The 22,224-nt window shown below is 34.3% G+C and overlaps 1 protein-coding gene across 2 annotated transcripts in view; it reads right to left on the bottom strand.

The window, feature by feature from the left end:
* The window catches only part of VPS13A (vacuolar protein sorting 13 homolog A), a 270,364-nt gene that overhangs the window by 143,690 nt on the left and 104,450 nt on the right, over window positions 1-22,224 (bottom strand). For both annotated transcript variants that reach the window (XM_061200327.1, XM_061200328.1), the window contains exons 24-26: window positions 17,389-17,470; window positions 15,997-16,151; window positions 15,328-15,484 (exon numbers count right to left, since the gene is read on the bottom strand). In XM_061200327.1, the coding sequence (XP_061056310.1) occupies window positions 15,328-15,484; window positions 15,997-16,151; window positions 17,389-17,470 (394 nt within the window). The remainder of the gene's footprint in view (window positions 1-15,327; window positions 15,485-15,996; window positions 16,152-17,388; window positions 17,471-22,224) is intronic.

Raw genomic sequence — 22,224 nt, forward strand, 5'->3', positions numbered from 1 at the left:
ATTCCTTACCTTTCTTATTCCCACAGATAGTTCATTTTTACTTTAGTTCTCTAACTCCCTTATTTTCTGTTATCTCAATTCACTGGGGAAAAAAATTCCTAAATGAGTTCAAAAGATTTCACAAGATAGCTTCCATTTAAAACTTAAATAACTTATAAACATTAAAAAAAAAAAAAAGTCAACCATCAAAAGAACATGGAGGAATTCCCTGGTGGTCCAGTAGTTAGGATTCGGCGCTTCACTGCCAGGGTCCAGGTTCGATCCCTGGTCGGGGAACTAAGATCCTATGAGCTGCGCAATGCAGTCAAAAAATAATTTTTTAAAAATTAAAAAAAAAAAGAATATCGATTCCAGGACAGCTAAGAGTAAAGTACTTTTATACACATGCAAATAGAACACATTTATGTGGTCTAAAAAATAAATGTAAAGCCCTACTAACTTTTAGTTGGAAAAAAATTATTTTAGCCAACTGTATCAATGATCATTTTGAACATCAATGGTCTAAATGCACCAATTAAAAGACAACAATTGCCAAAATGGATCAAAAAAACAAGACCCAAGTATACACTGTCTACAAGAAACCCACTTTAAATATAAAAGTACGTATAGATTGAAAGTAAATAGATGTTGAAAAATATATTATGTTAACACTAATAAGAAGAAAGCAGAGATAGCTATATAAATTTTCGGACAGAGCAGACTTCAAAGCATGCAAATGTTATCAGGGATAAAGAAAGGCATTATATAATGATAAAGGGGTCAATTCTCCATTAGAACATAACAATCCTTAAGGTGTACTTGTCTAACAATAGAAAGCAAAAATGATAATACTGCAAAGAGAAATAAATGAACCCACTACCATATTAGAACACTTCACACCCCTCTATCAGAAATGGACAGATCCAGCAGACGAAAAATCAGTAAGGACATAGTTGAACTCAGTAATACCATCAAATAACTGGATGTAATGGATGTCTACAGACTACTTCATCCAACAAGAGCAGAATATTTGTTCTTCTTAAGTTCACATGGAATATTCACCAAGATCAACCACATTCTCAGCCACAGAACACACCTTAGCAAATTTTAAAAAAAGAAATCATACAACGTCTGCCTTCAGACCACAAGAGAATTAAAACAGAAATCAATAACAGAACAATAGTTGGAAAATTCCAAAATATTTGGAGAATAAACAACACACTTCTAAGTAACAAATAAGTCAAAAAAGAAATCTTGAAGGAAGAATTAAAAAACACTTGGAACTGAATAAAAATGACAACACACCTAATCAAAATCTGTGGGCTATAGTGAAAGCTGCACTTAGAGGGAAACATAGCATTGAATGCATATATTAGAAAAGAAGATTTAAAATCAATCATCTATGCTTCCACATCTTAGGAAACTAAAAAAGAAGAAGAGAACAAATCCAAAGTAAACAAAAGTAAAGAAATAATAAAAATTAGATCAGAAATCAATGAAACTTAAAGCAAGAAATCATTAGAGAAAATCAAAGAAACCAAAAGTGGTTCTCTGAAAAATATCAACAAAGTTATAAATCTCACCAGGCTAACTTAGGAAAAACAAAGAGAACACAAATTACTAGTATCAGAAATGAAACAGAGGACATCACTATAGGTATCATGCACATTAAAAGAATAAAGAAATACTATGAACAACTCTGCCCACCAATTTGATAACCTAATAAAATGGAACAATTCCTTGAAAGACATACTCTGTCAAACTCACACAGGAATAAACAAACTGAATATCTATTAAAGAAATTAAGTCAATAATTAATACCCTTCCAAAACAGAAAGCACCAGGCCCAGATGGGTTCACTAGTGAATGTTAACAAACATTTAAGGAAGATACTATACCAATTCTGTGCAATCTCTTTCAGACTATAGAAAAAGAAAATACTTCCTAACTCATTCTATGAAGCCTGAATTACCCTAATACCAAAACCACAGACACACACACACAGACCAAAAAAAAAAAAAAAAAAAAAAAAAGCAGGGGGAGAAGGAGGAAGAAGGGAAGAAGGGAAGAAGAGAACTACAGGACAGGAATTTTCATTAACACAGATGCAAAAATCTTCAACAAAATAATAGCAAATTAAATCCAACAGTGTGGAAAAAATTATGCACCATGACCAAGTAGGATTTATCCCAAGATAAACAGCTGGTTCAACATTCGAAAATCAACTGACATAATCCATCACATCCACAGGCTAAAGAAGAAAAACCACATGATCATATAAATTGATGCAGAAAAAGCATCTGACAATATCCAACAACCACTCATGATAAAAGCTCTCAGTAAACGAGGAATAAAAGAGAACTTCCTCAACTTGATAAAGAGTATCTTCAAACAACCTATAGCTAACATCATAATGGTGAGAAACTCAAAGCTTTCACACTAAGGAACAAGGTAAGGATGTCCTTCCCCTCTTACCACCCATTTTCACATTGTAATGTAGGTCTTACCAAATACAATAAGAGAAGAAAAGAAATAAAAGGTATACATACTAGGATGCAGACTGGGATGGAAGACATGAAACTGTTCACAGATTACATGATCATATATGCACAAAATCTAAAAGAATCAACAACAAAAAAACTCGAACTAATAAGTCATTATAGTAAGGTTGCAGGATACAAGTCAACGGCTTTCCTATACACCAAAAAAGGACAAAGTGGAATTTGAAATTAAAAACACAATTTTTATTTACATTAGCACCCCAATAATGTAATTCTTAGGGAAAAAATCTAATAAAATATGTACGAGACCTCTATGAGGAAAACTATAAAACTCTAATGAGTGAAATCAAGAATCCAAATATACGGAGAGATGATCCATGTTCATGGATAGGAAGACTCAACAGTGCCAAGATGTCAGTTATTCTCAACCCGATCTATAGATTCAATGCAATACCAATCAAAATTCCAGGAACCAATTCATGTATATTGACAAATTGATTCTAAACTTCATAAGGAGAGGCAAAAGACCCAGAATACCTAAGACAATACAGACGGTTCCCAACTTAAGATGGTTTGTATCATGATGGTAAAAAAACTGATAAACTTACAACCACTGTACCCTTACAACCATACTGTTTTCCACTTTCAGTACAGTATTCAATAAATTATATGAGATATTCATCACTTCATGATAAAATAGGCTTTGTGTTAGATGATATTGCTCAACTGTAGGCTAACATAAGTGTTATGAGGATATTTAAAGTATGCTAGGCTAAGCTATGATGTTCAGTAAATCAGGGGAATTAAATGCATTTCAACTTAGAATATTTTCAACTTACAATGGTTTATTGTGACATAATACCATCGAAAGTTGAGGAAGATCTATATTAAAGGAGAAGAACAAACGTGAAGGACTGACACTACCTGATTTTAGAACTTGTTATAAAGTTACAGTAATCAAGGCACTGTGGTACTGGCAAAAGAACAGACAAAACAGATCAATAGAACACAACAGAGTCCAGAAATAGACTTCTCTAAATATACTCAATTGATCTTGGACTAAAGAGCAAAAGCAATACAATGGAGAAAGACAGTCTTTTCGACAAATGTTGATGGACTAAATGGATATCCACACACAAAAAACCACCCTTCACAAAAATCAACTCAAAATGGACCATGCATCTACATATATAATACAAAATTATAAAATTTCAAGAATATGGGAGAATATCTAGACATCCTTGGATTGGCAATGACTTTTTAGGATACAACATCAAAGGCATGATCAAGGAAAGAAAGAATCAATAAACTGGACTTCATTAGAAATAAAAATTCTTCTCTGCAAAAGACTATAAGAGAATGAAAAGACAAGCCACAGACTGGAAGAAAATATTTGCAAAAGACACATATGATAAAGGACTGTTATCCAAAATATACAAAGAATTCTTTAAATTCAATGAGAAAACAAACAATACAATTTAAAAAATAGGCCAAAGAATTTAACAGAGACCTCACCAAAGATATACAGATGGCAAATAAACATACAAAAAGATGTTCTACACGTTATCATCAAGGAAATGAAATTAAAACAACAATAAGATACACTACACACCTTATTAGAATGCTCAAAATCCAGGCCATTGACACCAAACACTAGTGAGGATGTGGAGCAACAGGAACTCTCTTCATTACTGATGAGGATGCTAAAAGGTACAGCCACTTTGGAGAATGTTTGAGAGCTTCTTATAAAACTAAGCATACACTTATATTAGACTCAACAATTGTGCCCCTTGGTATTTACCCAAAGAAACTGAAAATTTATGTCCACACAAAAACCTGCAGATGGATGTTTACTGCACCTTTACTCAGAACTGGCAAAACTGGCAAAACTTGGAAGCAACCAACACATCCTCTGGTACTTGAATGGATAAACTGTGGTACATCACACAGTGTACTATTATTAAGTGCTAAGAAAAAATGAATTATCAAGTCATGAAAAGACATAGAGATAACTTAAATACATATTAGTAACTGAAAGAAGCCAGTCTGGAAAAGCTAGATACTATATAATTCCAACTATATGACATTCTGGAGAAGGCAAAACTATGGACAAAGTAAAAAGATGAGTGGTTGCCAGGGACTGAGGGAGGACAGGAAAGGATGAATAGATGGATCACAGAGGGCTTTTAGGGCAGTGAAACTACTGTGTACGATACTGTAACATTGGATACATGTCATTATACATTTGTCCAATACCCTTAGAATGCACAACACCAAGCTGAACCAAGTAAACTATAGAATTTGGGTGTAATGTGTCAATGTAGGTTCATCAACTGCAACAAATGTATCACTCTGGTGGAGAATATTTATAATGTGAGAGGCTATGCCTGTGTAGGTGCAGGGGATATATGTTAAATCTCTATCATCTGCTCAACTGGGCAGTGAATCAAAAACTGCTCTAAAATAAAGTCTATTAAAATAGTTTTAATGTCATCCCTACATATAATAATGTTCTTATGCTAAAAAGGGGTATAATGAAATTAAACTAATGAATAGTTTGTCTTTTGCTTTGAGGTATAAATGACATAAAACATTATATTAGTTTCAGGTGTACAACATGATTCCATATTAATATACATTGTGAAATGATCACCACAATAACTTTAGTTAACATCTGTCCTCACACTTACTTAGAAATTTTTCTTCTTGTGATGAGTACTTTTAAGATTTGCTCTTTCCACAACTTTCAAATATGCAAAACAGTGTTATTAACTACAGTCACCATGCTGTACTTTACATCTCTATGACTTACTTACTTTATAACTGGAAGTTTCTGCCTTTGGACCCCCTTCGCCCATTTTCTGCAGCCCCACCCCCCCCACCTATGGCAACGACCAATCTGTTCTCTGTACTACCTTGGTTGTTTTTGTTTTGTTTTTAGATTCCACATATAAGCGAGATCATACCATATTTATCTTTCTCTGACTTATTTCACTTAGCATAATGCCTTCAAGGTCCATTCATGTTGTCACAAATGGCAAGATTTCATTCCTTTTTATGGCTGAGTAGCATTCCATGGTATCTATTGGGTTGGCCAAAAACTTCGTTTGGGTTTTTCCATAAGCTCTTATGGGAAAACCCGAATGAATTTTTTGGCCAACCCAACAGATAGCACATCTTTATCCATTCACCCATTAATGGAAACTTAGGTTGTTTCCATATCTTGGCTATTGTCAATAATGCTGCAATGAACATGAGGGTGCACATATCTTATCAAGTGAGTGTTTCTGCTTTCTTCAAATAAATACTCAGAAGTGGAAATGCCAGATCAGATGGTAATTCTATTTTTAACTTTTTGAGGAACTTTAATACTGTTTTCCATAGTGTCTGCACCAATTTACATTCTCATCAACAAAGCACAAGGGTTCCCTTTTCCCACATCCTCACCAACACTTTTTATTGCTTGTCTTTTTGATAATACCCATTCTAACAGGTATGAGGTTATATCTCGTGCTTTTGATTTGCATTACCCTGATGATTAGTGAGTTGAGCATCTTTTCATGAACCTGTTGGCTAGTTGTACGTCTGTTTGGAAAAAATGCGTATTCAGATCCTCTTTCCATTTTTTTCATTTTTTTCCCTATTGAGTTGTATGAGTTTTTTATATTATTTTAGATATTAACACCTTATATCAGATACACGAATTACAATTATATAACTATTTCATACACTGGCTTTTCTTTGGTTGATGGTTTCCTGTGCTGCGCAGAAGCTTTTTAGTTTGATGTAGTCGCATCTGTTTATTTTTGCTTTTGTTACCTTTTGGGAATCAGAACCAAAAAAATCATCACCAAGATCAATGTCAGGAAGCTTACTGTTTATGTATTCTTCTAGGAATTTTATGGTTTTAGGTCTTACATTCACATCTTTAATCCATTAAGAGTCAATTTTTATTTATGGTGTAAGACAGTAGTCCATTTTCATTCTTTTGCATGTGGCTGTCAAGTTTTACCAGCATCATTTATTGAAAAGTTATCCTTTCCTCAATGTATATTCGTGGCTCCTTTGTCATAAATTAATTGATCACAGATATGTGGGCTTATTTCTGGGGTCTCTATCCTGTTCCACTAATTGATGTGTCTGTTTTTATGCCAGTACCATACTGTTTTGATTACTATTGCTTTGTAATATAGTTAGAAATCAGGGATCATGATGCCTCCAGCTTTGTTCTTTCTCAAGATTGTTTTGGCTATTCGGGTCTCACATGGTTCCACACAAATGTTAGAGTTACTTGTTCTAGTTCTGTGAAAAATGTCATTGGTATTTTCATAGAGACTGCATGGAATCTGTAGATTGCCTTAGGTAGGATGTACATTTTAACAGCATTAATTATTCCAACCCATGAGGCACAGAATATCTTTGTTTATTTGTGTTTTTTTTCAATTTCTTTCATCAATGTCTTATAGCTTTCAGTGGCTAGGTCTTTTACCTCCTCGGTTAAATTTATCCCTAGGTATTTTGTCCTTTTTGATTCAATTGTAAATGGCATTGTCTTCTTAATTTCTCTTTCCTGATAGTTTGTTATTAGTGTACAAAAATGCAACAGATTTTAGCATGTTGACTTTGTATCTTGCAACTTTAACGAATTTGTTGATTAGTTCCAACAGTTTTTTTGGTGGAGTCTGTTTTTGTACGTATAATATCATGTCTTCTGCAATAGTGACAGTTTCACTATTGGGTCAATTAATAAATTCAAAAGAGAAATTAAAAAATACCTTGAGACAAATGGAAATAGAAATACAACATACCAAAATTTATAGGATGCAGCAAAAGCAGTTCTAAAAGAGAAAATCATGGATGCCTACTTTAAGAAACAAGAAAAATCTCAAATAAACAACCTTACTTTTTTACTCGTCAAGAAATTAGGTGACAAAAAGAACAAAACCCAAAGTTAGTAGAAGTAAAAAATAACAAAGAAGAGAGGAGAAATAAATGAAATAGAAACCAAAAGACAGCAGAAAAGATCAATGAAACTAAAGAGCTGATTCTCTGAAAAGACAAAATTGACAAACCTTTAGCTAGATTCACCATGAAAAAGAGAGAGGGCTCAAATAAATATAATCAGCTATGAAAAAGGAGACGTGACAAATGATACCACAGAAATTTAAAGGATCATAAGAGACTAGCATGGATATTTTTATATGTTAACGAATTGGACAACCTAGAAGAAATGGATAAATTTCTAGAAACATACAACCTTCCAAGACAGAATCATGTTCCAAGACAGAATCTTCAACAAATAAGAAGTCTGAATAGAGCAATAACTCCTAAGGAGATCAAATCAAAACCTCCCAACAAAAAAAAAATCCAGGAATAGATGGCTTCACTGGTGAATTCTATCAAACATTTAAAAAGAATTAATACCAATCCTTCTGAAACTCTTCCCAAAAAAATAGAAGAGGAGGAAACATTTGCAAACTCATTTTACGAGGCAAGCATTACCCTGATACCAAAACCAGACAAGGACACCACAAGAAAAGAAAATTACAGGCCAATATTCCTGATGAATATAGATGCAAAAATCCTCAACAAAATATTACCAAACCAAATTCAATACTATATTAAAAGGCTCAAACACCAAGATCTAGTGGAATTTGTTCCAAGGATGTTGCGGTTCAACATCCACAAATCAATCAACATGATACACCACGTTAACAAAATGAAGGATAAAAATCATATGATTGAGGCTGATGCTCCAAGACAAGCAAACGAGCCTCTTCCAAACACAGTCCGGGAGCCCCTTGCCGGGCCGCTTCCCTCCTGGCCCCTGAGGCAGATTCAACGAGGACATCCAGACGGCTCTGTGTGGTGTTTTGAGAGCAGCCCTCGTTGAAGCTCTTCTCCAGATACTTTGGCAGCCTCAGTATTATTGATCCATTGAAGACAAAGAGGAAAACGTTCTGATTGGTATGCTAAGAGTTTGCTTCCTGGGGAAGCCATGTGGATGAAAGGCTCTTGGTGCTCCAGCCAGGCATCAGGGCTGTGCCTCTGAGGTGGGAGAGCCAACTTCAGGACACTGGTCCACAAGAGACCTCCCAGCTCCACGTAATACCAAACAGAGAAAATCTCTCAGAGATCTCCATCTCAACATCAAGACCCAGCTTCACTCAACGACCAGCAAGCTACAGTGCTGGACACCCTATGCCAAACAACTAGCAAAACAGGAACACAGCCCCATCCATTAGCAGAGAGGCTGCCTAAAATCATAATAAGGCCACAGACACCCCAAAATACACCACCAGACGTGGACGTGCCCACCAGAAAGACAAGATCCAGCCTCATCCACCAGAACACAGACACTAGTTCCCTCCACCAGGAAGCCTACACAACCCACTGAACCAACCTTAGCCACTGCGGACAGATACCAAAAACAACGGGAACTACGAACCTGCAGCCTGTGAAAAGGAGACCCCAAACACAGTAAGATAAGCAAAATGAGATGACAGAAAAACACACAGCAGATGAAGGAGCAGGGTCAAAACACACCAGACCTAACAAATGAAGAGGAAATAGGTAGTCTACCTGAAAAAGTATTCAGAATAATGATAGTAAAGATGATCCAAAATCTTGGAAATAGAATAGACAAAATGCAAGAAACATTTAACAAGGACGTAGAAGAACTAAAGAGGAACCAAGCAACGATGAAAAGCACAATAAATGAAATTAAAAATACTCTAGATGGGATCAATAGCAGAATAACTGAGGCAGAAGAACGGATAAGTGACCTGGAAGATAAAATGGTGGAAATAACTACTGCAGAGCAGAATAAAGAAAAAAGAATGAAAAGAACTGAGGACAGTCTCAGAGACCTCTGGGACAACATTAAACGCACCAACATTTGAATTATAGGGGTCCCAGAAGAAGAAGAGAAAAAGAAAGGGACTGAGAAAATACTTGAAGAGATTATAGTTGAAAACTTCCCTAATATGGGAAAGGAAATAGTTAATCAAGTCCTGGAAGCACAGAGAGTCCCATACAGGATAAATCCAAGGAGAAACACGCCAAGACACATATTAATCAAACTGTCAAAAATTAAATATAAAGAAAACATATTAAAAGCAGCAAGGGAAAAACAGCAAATAACACACAAGGGAATCCCCATAAGGTTAACAGCTGATCTTTCAGCAGAAACTCTGCAAGCCAGAAGGGAGTGGCAGGATATACTTAAAGTGATGAAGGAGAAAAACCTACAACCAAGATTAATCTACCCAGCAAGGATCTCATTCAGATTTGATGGAGAAATTAAAACCTTTACAGACAAGCAAAAGCTGAGAGAGTTCAGCACCAAACCAAACCAGCTTTACAACAAATGCTAAAGGAACTTCTCTAGGCAAGAAACACAAGAGAAGGAAAACACCTACAATAACAAACCCAAAACATTTAAGAAAATGGGAATAGGAACATACATATCGATAATTACCTTAAATGTAAATGGATTAAATGCTCCAACCAAAAGACACAGACTGGCTGAATGGATACAAAAACAAGACCCATATATATGCTGTCTACAAGAGACCCACTTCAGACCTAGAGACACATACAGACTGAAAGTGAGGGGATGGAAAAAGATATTCCATGCAAATGGAAATCAAAAGAAAGCTGGAGTAGCAATTCTCATATCAGACAAAATAAACTTTAAAATAAAGACTATTACAAGAGACAAAGAAGGACACTATATAATGATCAAGGGATCGATCCAAGAGGAAGGTATAACAATTGTATATATTTATGCACCCAACATAGGAGCACCTCAATAAATAAGGCAAATACTAACAGCCATAAAAGGGGAAATCGACAGCAACACAATCATAGTAGGGGACTTTAACACCCCACTTTCACCAATGGACAGATCATCCAAAATGAAAATAAATAAGGAAACACAAGCTTTAAATGATACATTAAACAAGATGGACTTAATTGATATTTATAGGACATTCCACCTAAAAACAACAGAATACACATTTTTCTCAAGTGCTCATGGAACATTCTCCAGGATAGATCATATCTTGGGTCACAAATCAAGCCTTGGTAAATTTAAGAAAATTGAAATCATATCAAGTATCTTTTCCGACCACAACACTATGAGACTAGATATCAATTACAGGAAAAGATCTGTAAAAAATACAAACACATGGAGGCTACACAATACACTACTTAATAACGAAGTGATCACTGAAGAAATCAAAGGGGAAATCAAAAAATACCTAGAAACAAATGACAATGGAGACACGACGACCCAAAACCTATGGGACGCAGCAAAAGCAGTGCTAAGAGGGAAGTTTATAGCAATACAAGCCTACCTCAAGAAACCGGAAACATCTCGAATAAACAACCTAACCTTGCACCTGAAGCAATTAGAGAAAGAAGAACAAAAAAACCCCAAAGCTAGCAGAAGGAAAGAAATCATAAAGATCAGATCAGAAATAAATGAAAAAGAAATGAAGGAAACAATAGCAAAAATCAATGAAACTAAAAGCTGGTTCTTTGAGAAGATAAACAAAATTGATAAACCATTAGCCAGACTCATCAAGAGAAAAAGGGAGAAGACTCAAATCAATAGAATTAGAAATGAAAAAGGAGAAGTAACCACTGACACTGCAGAAATACAAACGATCATGAGAGATTACTACAAGCAACTCTATGCCAATAAAATGGACAACCTGGAAGAAATGGACAGATTCTTAGAAATGCACAACCTGCCGAGACTGAACCAGGAAGAAATAGAAAATATGAACAGACCAATCACAAGCACTGAAATTGAAACTGTGATTAAAAATCTTCCAACAAACAAAAGCCCAGGACCAGATGGCTTCACAGGCGAATTCTATCAAACATTTAGAGAAGAGCTAACACCTATCCTTCTCAAACTCTTCCAAAATACTGCAGAGGGAGGAACACTCCCAAACTCATTCTACGAGGCCACCATCACTCTGATACCAAAACCAGACAAAGATGTCACAAAGAAAGAAAACTACAGGCCAATATCACTGATGAACATAGATGCAAAAATCCTCAACAAAATACTAGCAAACAGAATCCAACAGCACATTAAAAGGATCATACACCATGATCAAGTGGGGTTTATCCCAGGAATGCAAGGATTCTTCAATTTACGCAAATCAATCAACGTGATACACCATATTAACAAATTGACGGAGAAAAACCATATGCTCATCTCAATAGATGCAGAGAAAGCTTTCGACAAAACCCACAGCCAATATTGTCCTCAATGGTGAAAAATTGAAACCATTTCCACTAAGATCAGGAACAAGACAAGGGTGCCCACTCTCACCACTATTATTCAACATAGTTTTGGAAGTGTTAGCCACAGCAATCAGAGAAGAAAAAGAAATAAAAGGAATCCAAATTGGAAAAGAAGAAGTAAAGCTGTCACTGTTTGCAGATGACATGATACTATACATAGAGAATCCTAAAGATGCTACCAGAAAACTACTAGAGCTAATCAGTGAATTTGGTAAAGTAGCAGGATACAAAATTAATGCACAGAAATCTCTTGCATTTCTATACACTAATGACGAAAAATCCGAAAGTGAAATTAACACTCCCGTTTACCATTGCAACAAAAAGAATAAAATATCTAGGAATAAACCTACCTAAGGAGACAAAAGACCTGTATGCAGAAAATTATAAGACACTGATGAAAGAAATTAAAGATGATACAAATAGATGGAGAGATATACCATGTTCTTGGATTGGAAGAATCAACATTGTGAAAATGACTCTACTACCCAAAGCAATCTACAGATTCAATGCAATCCCTATCAAACTACCACTGGCATTTTTCACAGAACTAGAACAAAAAATTTCACAATTTGTATGGAAACACAAAAGACCCCGAATAGCCAAAGCAATCTTGAGAACGAAAAATGGAGCTGGAGGAATCAGGCTCCCTGACTTCAGACTATATTACAAAGCTACAGTCATCAAGACAGTTTGGTACTGGCACAAAAACAGAAATATAGATCAATGGAACAGGATAGAAAGCCCAGAGATAAACCCACGCACATATGGTCACCTTATCTTTGATAAAGGAGGCAAGCATATACAGTGGAGAAAAGACAGCCTCTTCAATAAGTGGGGCTGGGAAAATTGGACAGGTACATGTAAAAGTATGAAATTAGAACACTCCCTGACACCATACACAAAAATAAACTCAAAATGGATTAAAGACCTAAGTGTAAGGCCAGACACTATCAAACTCTTAGAGGAAAACATAGGCAGAACACTCTATGACATGAATCACAGCAAGATTCTTTTTGACCCAGCTCCTAGAGAAATGGAAATAAAAACACAAATAAACAAATGGGACCTAATGAAACTTAAAAGCTTTTGCACAGCAAAGGAAACCATAAACAAGACCAAAAGACAACCCTCAGAATGGGAGAAAATATTTGCAAATGAAGCAACTGACAAAGGTTTAATCTCCAAGATTTACAAGCAGCTCATGCAGCTCAATAACAAAAAAACAAACAACCCAATCCAAAAATGGGCAGAAGACCTAAATAGACATTTCTCCAAAGAAGATATACAGATTGCCAACAGACACATGAAAGAATGCTCAACATCATTAATCATTAGAGAAATGCAAATCAAAACTACAATGAGAAAAAAAAAAAAAAAAAAAACTACAATGAGATATCATCTCACACCGGTCAGATTGGCCATCATCAAAAAATCTAGAAACAATAAATGCTGGAGAGGGTGTGGAGGAAAGGGAACACTCTTGCACTGTTGGTGGGAATGTAAATTGATACAGCCACTATGGAGAACAGTATGGAGGTTCATTAAAAAACTACAAATAGAACTACCATACGACCCAGCAATCCCACTACTGGGCATATACCCTGAGAAAACCATAGTTCAAAAAGAGTCATGTACCAAAATATTCATTGCAGCTCTATTTACAATAGCCAGGACATGGAAGCAACCTAAGTGTTCATCATCAGATGAATGGATAAAGAAGATGTGGCACATATAGACAATGGAATATTACTCAGCCATAAAAAGAAATGAAATGGAGGTATTTGTAATGAGGTGGATGGAGTTAGAGTCTGTCATACAGAGTGAAGTAAGTCAGAAAGAGAAAAACAAATACAGTATGCTAACACATAGATATGGAATCTAACGAAAAAAAAAAAAAGGCCATGAAGAACCTAGTGGCAAGACGGGAATAAAGACACAGACTTACTAGAGAATGGACTTGAGGATATGGGGTGGGGGAAGGGTGAGATGTGACAGGGTGAGAGAGTGTCATGGACATATATACACTACCAAATGTACAACAGATAGCTAGTGGGAAGCAGCCGCATAGCACAGGGAGATCAGCTCGGTGCTTTGTGACCACCTAGAGGGGTGGGATGGGGAGGGTGGGAGGGAGGGAGATGCAAGAGGGAAGAGATATGGGAACATATGTATATGTATAACTGATTTACTTTGTTATAAAGCAGAAACTAACACACCATTGTAAAGCAATTATACTTCAATAAAGATGTTTAAAAAAAAACATATGATCATCTCAATAGATGCAGAAAAAACATCTGACAAAATTCAACATCCATTTAATATAAAAGCTTTCTACAAAGTGGGAACAGAGGGAATGTATCTCAACATAATAAAGGCCATCTATGACAAGGCCACAGCTAATATACTACTGAACAGTGAAAAGCTGAAAGCTTTTCCTCTAAGATCGGAAGAAGAGAAGGATGCTGACTTTGCCACTTTTATTCAACATAGTATTCGAAGTCCTAGCCAAAGCAATTAGGCAAGAAAAAGAAATAAAAAGCATCCCAATTGGAAGTGAATAGTTTTTCTTAATATTCTGATGGAATTGATGAACCATTCAGAATTATGTTTCAAGGAAAAACCTCAAAATGTAAAGGAGGGGAAAAAAAAAAAAACTCTTCTAAAAGCCTGCCAAAGCAAACAGAAGTGTTTTCTAAGATATCATATAATTTATATGTTAGGATTTGGGATATAAATTGTTTGTGGTAGGCAGAATATTTACACACCCCTCCCACAAGGATGTCCATGCTCTAATCCCCCTAAACCTGAGAATATGTTATTTCATATGGTAAATGTAACATTACAGAGGTGATTAAGGTTAAGATTAAGGGAAAATTATCTTCAATTGTCCAAATGTACCAAATCTAATTACCTTAGTTTTTTAGAGTGGAAGAAAGAGGTAGAAGAAGAGGTTAGAGAGATTACAGCATGAGAAGGATCTAACACCCCATAATGGTTCTAGGATATAAAAAAAAATTTGTGCAAGGACCTAGAAAGGCCTGTAGGAGCTAAGGCCAATCCTCACCTTATAGGCAGCAAGAAAACAGACTTAAACCATATAAAACTAAATTCTGCCAACACCTGAGTGAGCAAGAAAACAGATATTCCCCTACAGCCTCCAAAAAAGAAGTCCTGTTGACAGCTTGATTTTTTCACCTTGAGACTTGTGTCAGACATCTGATCTACAGAACTTTAATAATTTGTGGTAAATTGTTACACTATCAATAGGAAACTTATTCAGTATTTTAGTATTCAGTTAAGTAGACTTAAAATTAAACCATTTTCCTTAATGAGAAAAATTATCTTCATTTTCTCTCTAGTCTACACCTTAGATTCCAAAGTATAATATAAAAGGTGAAGACTAACACATTTCTTTGATAATATTTTATCAAATGTACTGACTAAACACCTAGAGAATTTATCTCTAGAAGGTAATCAAACAGTAAAATTAATTAATTTAGTTTTTGAAAACAGAGATTCTTACCAAAATATTCTGGGCATTTTAAGCAGACCTCTTTCAAAAAGGCATTTGCTTTCAAATCAAATGTTCTAAGCTCAATGTCTGTGCCCAATCCCAAGACATTAATTTCTACCACAGGTAGTTCACAATCTCCAACAAGGTGACAGAATTGAATCAAAACCTGGAAAAGAAAGAAAAAAGAAACTACGACTACCTAAAACAAAAAAAATGTTTATGTGGATGGTGGCTATATATGGATATGTGAGGTATACATATGGTATAAATGATACATATTTAAATTTAGGAGAGATTTTATACACACACATATACAAAACACACATTGTGCAAATTATTTTCAATAAATATATACTGAATAACAACAATACATCTAAACTCTTAATTCTTTTTTTTTAAGTGAAAGCGGATTTATTTAGAGAGATACACATTCCACAGGCAGAATGTGGTCCCTCTCAAAAGGTGAGGGCAGCCAAACCTTTAATTATTGATTAAGGAAATTAATCTTCAAAGAAAGGGGAGGGAGAACCACAAAGTAACATCTGGATTGAATTTAAATAGGATGAAAACAACACTGTCTATTAGTAATGAGACAATATAAATGAGCTGTGAATAGTAGAAATGACCGACAATTTAAATAAGCCATATTAATTTTACCATAGTACATACAATGCATACCTCTGGCACTTCAAATCTTATTTTATACTCAATCATATTTTTTGAACAATCTGGCTTTTGAAGCTTTTTTTGTTGAGGACTTTTAACTCTAGATGGAGGTTGAAGAGGCTCTTCCAAGGGACTAGATGGGGCATCAAAAAACTCCTCATCTGAATCTAAATACCATAGAACATTTAAGTCAATAATCAAAATGATTGATTTAATAATAACATTCTAATAATTTTTCTGAAATAAATATGAACACTAAAACACTATTTCAAAAACTTGAATGTAAGGTTGAAAATAAATAGAAGAGAATATAGATTACATGTGAAAAAATAACATTCTTAATGACAAAATGCATGGAAAATTACAAAATACAATCTTTAGCTTAATGAACATCATCTTTAAAATCACAATACTAAAAACTGCTAAAAAAAATTTCATACCAAACACCAATGCCAATTATTACATACATGATGAATACTCAAAGGAACACACTAATATGCTCACTCTACCTGGACAGCAAAACAGGACTTAGTTACAAACTCTACAATATTAAAAGCAGAAGGCAGGTCCTAAAGTTTGAATGGAGAAACTAAGATCAAGCAGTACTTCACATATGTATGACTATATAGGAATATATATATGACAGTAAATTTTTACAACATGCTATTTAAAAGGACCCAAAATCTAGTAAAACCATTAAAAGAAGGTTTAAAGAAAACTAAAACCATCTAAGTATATCCCTAAGAACATAAAATTGAATTTTAGGGTAGATGATCTCACAAACAACATTTCCTCCCCCTCCCCACCCACCCTGGTCACTACACAGAAAGGAAAACATTCTCTAGAAAACTAAGGATCAACATGGCAATTTCTGTTATTTAACATTTACAATTTTTAAAGTCTTAAAAATAGAAAAATACATTTATTTTTCTTTCTAATGTGGCCAAAAAAGCATATATTTCACAACAAAGTATTTACCAGTTTTCCTACGTTAATGTAGGTATTATGGCTTGATTTTTTTTTCCTTTTAATAACAAAAAAGGAAATGTAAAAAGTAAAAAAAAAAAAATTACTATAATGAAGATCTCCAAAAGCTAAGTAACACATTATAAATTAGACACAAAGTTTCATGGGGTCTCTTAGATCACAACAGGATAAAGATGATTAACTTGCTAGTGGTCCTTGTGATTATGGGGTTCAACTTTTATATACCAAAAAAATCCCACTGCAAAAGCAACTTTAAGGACCATCCAAATTATACTGTTTTAAAGGAATTTTAGTGAAATTTTCTGGATAATATGCAAGTATCTGCTATTGCCTGAAATTTTTTATGTGGTCTCAAAATGAATTTTTTTCATAATATATTTATAACAAGGAAAATTTCCTAAAGTAGTTTCATTTTACCATCTTCAACACATGGAATTTCCAAAAGAGGAAACTTTTTCTGTGAAATCTGTGATGTTCCCAAAGAAGTGGATCTTTGAATCTGGAAGAAAAGTTAATTCACTGTCAGTTAGCACACAGACTTTTATTATAAGTTCTAAGACAATTCTGACAACACACACACACCCCCCTCAATCTGAATTAACTGGAAAAGAATCCAGCCTGAATTAGAAAGTTAATCTGTAAAATGTAGATTTAAAGAAGTGCTTTTACAATTTCAAGGCTACATATAAATTGCAGAACTGTTATAATCATTTCCTTGTTGACAGACTTTGCATAAGAAGAGATCTTAGATGTATCTTAACATCTTACTAAATAAGGGAAGCCACCTCTAGGGCATCTATGAGAAACAACCAAAAGTCTCAAAATTTAAAGCCTCTGTAGTTGGGGAGCTTGCAGTTTCATTTTTAACTTTTTAAAGATATTTTAGTAAATTTACTTTTTACTGTTCTGCAAAATACAGCATACGAAACACATATAATGCAGTTGAAAATGATAATAATAAAAGACATCCCTGAATCTTCCATCCAGGCCAAAAAGCAAAATAGTACTATACCCTTACCTAGAAGCATCTTATGTGCTCCTTTCTTGATCATATTCCCTAAAATTGATTTACTTTTATTTTATTTACTTGTTTTTAACCTCCTATGACTGATTCTCTAAGTAATACATTGTTTAACCTGTTCCTTTCTAAACTTAGAAAAAACCAATAACACTGCATACATTTTCCTGTGATGTTCTTCTTCAACAAAATATTCTTTAAATTTTATCCATATTGATAGTTTACTCATTCTCACTGCTATACATTGATGAATAAACCACTACTTATTTGTCCATTACACTGTTGTTAAATATTTGTGTTGTTTACAGATTTTTGCTTTTATTCACTTTGCCACTATAGGAATCCTTGAACACAGGTGCTCAAATGCAAGATTTTCTATGGTGTATATATCAAAGAGTGGAATTTCATATGTTCACCTTAGTAAGTACTACAAACATGTTTTCACAAGTGTTTACAAGGCATTACATGATACCAGCAGTAGATCAGAGTTTGTATGGCTCCATTCCCTCATTAATACTTAGTGCTTTCAGACGTTTTAAATGTTGCCAATCTCACTGGCATTTTCACCCTAGTTTTAATTGGAATTTCACAAACATATAATAGTTACACATCATGTCATAGGTTCATAGGTTGTGTTTGTCCTTCTCTGAATCCTATTCATTTGGGAGAAACATTATTATTGAAATATAACCTACTACATCTGAGTACAGAACTGTAAGTATAAATAAAACTAAATTTCAAAAAGAAAACACACCCATGCACCCAAAATCCAGATCCAGGAACAGAACATTACCAGCAACTCAGAAGCCACACTCATGCTCCTCAATCACCAGGCATAACTTCAAAAAGTAACAACTATAATGCCCCAATTTCAATTTTTAATGTTCTGAAAGTTTTTACAATGACATTCATTAAAAAATGATTTTGGGGCTTCCCTGGTGGCGCAGTGGTTGAGAATCTGCCTGCCAATGCAGGGGACACGGGTTCGAGCCCTGGTCTGGGAAGATCCCACATGCCGCGGAGCAACTAGGCCCGTGAGCCACAATTACTGAGCCTGCGCGTCTGGAGCCTGTGCTCCACAACAAGAGAGGCCGCGACAGTGAGAGGCCCGCGCACCGCGATGAAGAGTGGCCCCCACTTGCCGCAACTAGAGAAAGCCCTCGCACAGAAACGAAGACCCAACACAGCATAAATAAATAAATAAATAAATAAATAAATAAATAAACCCAAAGTTTAAAAAAAAAAAAAAAGAAATGATTTTGTTTTGTATCTTCCTGATGAGTAATAAAATTGAACACCTTTTCATATGTCTGTTTGCCCATTTCTTATTGGATACTTGGTCTCCTTTTATATTTTGGATAAAGTCTTCTGTAAATTGGATGTGTTCCAAGTATTTTTCCCAGTTGGATGGTGAACCTTTTTCATTATTAACAATGTCTTTCAAAAGGCAGAAATTTTTAATTTCTGTGAAGTGTAATTTGTTTTTTTCTTCTGTATTTGTGTTCTTTTATCCCAAGATATCTTTACCCACCACAAGAGTTCAAAGATTTTCTCCTATGTTTTTTGTTAAAGAAACTTCACACCTTTGGGCATTTACATTTAAGTCTATGTTCCATTTTAAGTTAAATTCCATGTATGGTATATGGTACAGATTGATGTTCACTTTTTTCCCCACATGGAAATCTAATTATTTTAGAACCATTGTTGAAAAGACTATCCTACCCCCACTTAGTTGCACTGACACCTTTGTAAGAAATAAAATACATATTAACCATATATTATATTGTGAATTTATTTCTGGATTCTGTTCTACTTCAGTTATCTTTATGTCTATTCTTATGCCAATACAATACTTTCTTGAATAAAGTAGCTATAAAATAAGCCTTGAAATCAAGAATTAGAAACCCTCCAATGTTATTCTTATCCAAATTTTTTTGGGCTAATATATGTCCTTCGCATTTCCATATATACATTATAATAAGCTTGTTAACTTCCAGAAGAAAATTTGGTATTTTGATTGGGGTTGTGAGAAATCTATACAGTTTTGAGAGAACTGTCATTTTAATACAGTCAGTCCTCCAATCCTTAACTATGTATATCACTCCACTTACTTAGGTCATGATCAATTATTTTCAGAAATGTTCTGTAGTTTTAGATATAAATGACCTGTATTTCTTTTGCTAAATTTTTCCTAAGTATTTAACTCTTTTTAATGCTATTATGAATGGAACATTTTTCTTAATTTCATTTTTAGAAACAGCTTATTATTTACATCGATGATATAACCTGCAATCTTGACAAATTCACTATTACTAGTGGTATTTTTCTACATTCCTTAGGACTTTCTGCATAAATGATCGTGTCACCTGCAAATAAAGATAGTTTTACTTTTTCATTTCCATCCTGTCTTTATTTTTCTTGAGTTACTGCAGAAGCTAGAACCTTCAGTATGAATTTGAATAGAAGTAGTAAAAAAAAAAAAAAAAAAAGAAAGGCCATCTTGCACTATTATTTGATATTACAGGGAAAGCATTCAGTCTTTTTCAAATTAAACATGATATTAGCTATAGGTTTTTCCTAGACTGATGGGGCTTCCTTATATTCCCAGTTTGTTAGGAGTTTTATCATGAAAGGTTGTTGGATTTTGTCAATGTTTTTTCCTTTTCTATTGAGATAATCACACATTTGTTATCCTTTATTCAATGAAATGTGCTTAATAACATTGATTGGTGAACCATTTTTGCTGCCCTGGGATAAATGCATTTGGTATTTTAGTGTATTATGTTTTAAAAATATCACACTATTTGATTGTAATATTTGCTAAGTATTTTAGAATCTATGTTAATGAATATATAGATCTGTATTTTCTCATAATTTCTCTATCTGGTTACAACAGCAGAATAACACATGCAAAGAAATGAAGTGTGGCCCATGCACACAGTAAATTAGCAGAAATAGTTCAGGAATGAGCACAGGCATTAGACTTACTGAAAAAAAAAAAATCCAGAAACTTTAAATTAACTGTCTTAAACGTGCTCAGAGAGCTAAAAAGAACCACTGAGAAAGAGCTAAAGGAAACCAGGCAAATAACATCACAACAAATGGAAAATATCAATAAAGAGGTAGAAATTATAAAAAGAAATCAAACAAATTCCAGACCTGAAAAGTAAAATAACTGAAAGAAAAATTCATTAGAGAATTTCAATAGCAGAGTTGAGCTAGCAGAACAATCAGTGAACATGAAGACAGATCAGTCAAAATTATTTTTAAAAAAAAAAGATAAAGAAAAGTGAACACAACCTAAGGGACCTGTGGGACACCACAAAGTGAGTCAATATATGCATTATGTGAATCCCAGCAGAAGACAAGAAAGAGAAAGGGCTAGAAAGACTATTTGAAAAAAACAGCCAAAAATGTCCCCAAATTTGATGAAAGACATGAATCTAAAAAATCCAAATTCAATGACCTCAAAGTAACATACACTCAAAGAGATCAACACCAAAACATATTATAATCAAACAGTTGAAAGATAGAGTAAGAAAAATGAAAGCAAGAGAAGCAAGTTGCCACATATTAGGACTCATCAATAAATTAACAGCTAACTGCTCAGCAGAAACCATGAAGGTCAAAAGGTAATGGAAAGTCAGATTTAACACATTGAAAGAAAAGTCAACTAAGATTTGTATGTCTGGCAAAACTGTCCTTCATAATGAAAGAAAAATTAAGATATTTCCAGACAAACAACAGCAGAAGGAGTGTGTCACCACTATACTTGCCCAACAAGAAATGCCCAAGTCCTTTAGGTTGAAGGAAAAGAACACTAGATAGTAACTCAAAGCTATATAAAGGAAAAGAAATCTTCAGTAAAGATAAATACATGGGTAAATAAATGAGGTATTGTATTTTTAGTTCAAAACCACTCTTTTTATTTCCTGTACACTTTAAAGAAAAACACATAAAAATAAACATAATGACATTACTGAGCACACAACGCACAAGATGCAACTTGTGACAACACCACCTTAATGGGGGGAGTACAGAGCTGTAGTAGAAAAGAGTTTTTTTTTTAAATTTTTGTTTGTTTTCTGTTTTGTTTTGTTTTTTTGATGTGGACCATTTTTTTAGTCTTTACCAAATTTGTTACAATATTGCTTCTGTTTTATGTTTTGGTTTTCTGGCCACAAGGCATGTGAGATCTTAGCTCCCCAACCAGGGATCAAACCTGCACCCCTTGC

Source organism: Eubalaena glacialis, chromosome 9 (genome assembly GCF_028564815.1).
Source record: "Eubalaena glacialis isolate mEubGla1 chromosome 9, mEubGla1.1.hap2.+ XY, whole genome shotgun sequence".
Lineage (NCBI taxonomy): Eukaryota > Metazoa > Chordata > Mammalia > Artiodactyla > Balaenidae > Eubalaena > Eubalaena glacialis.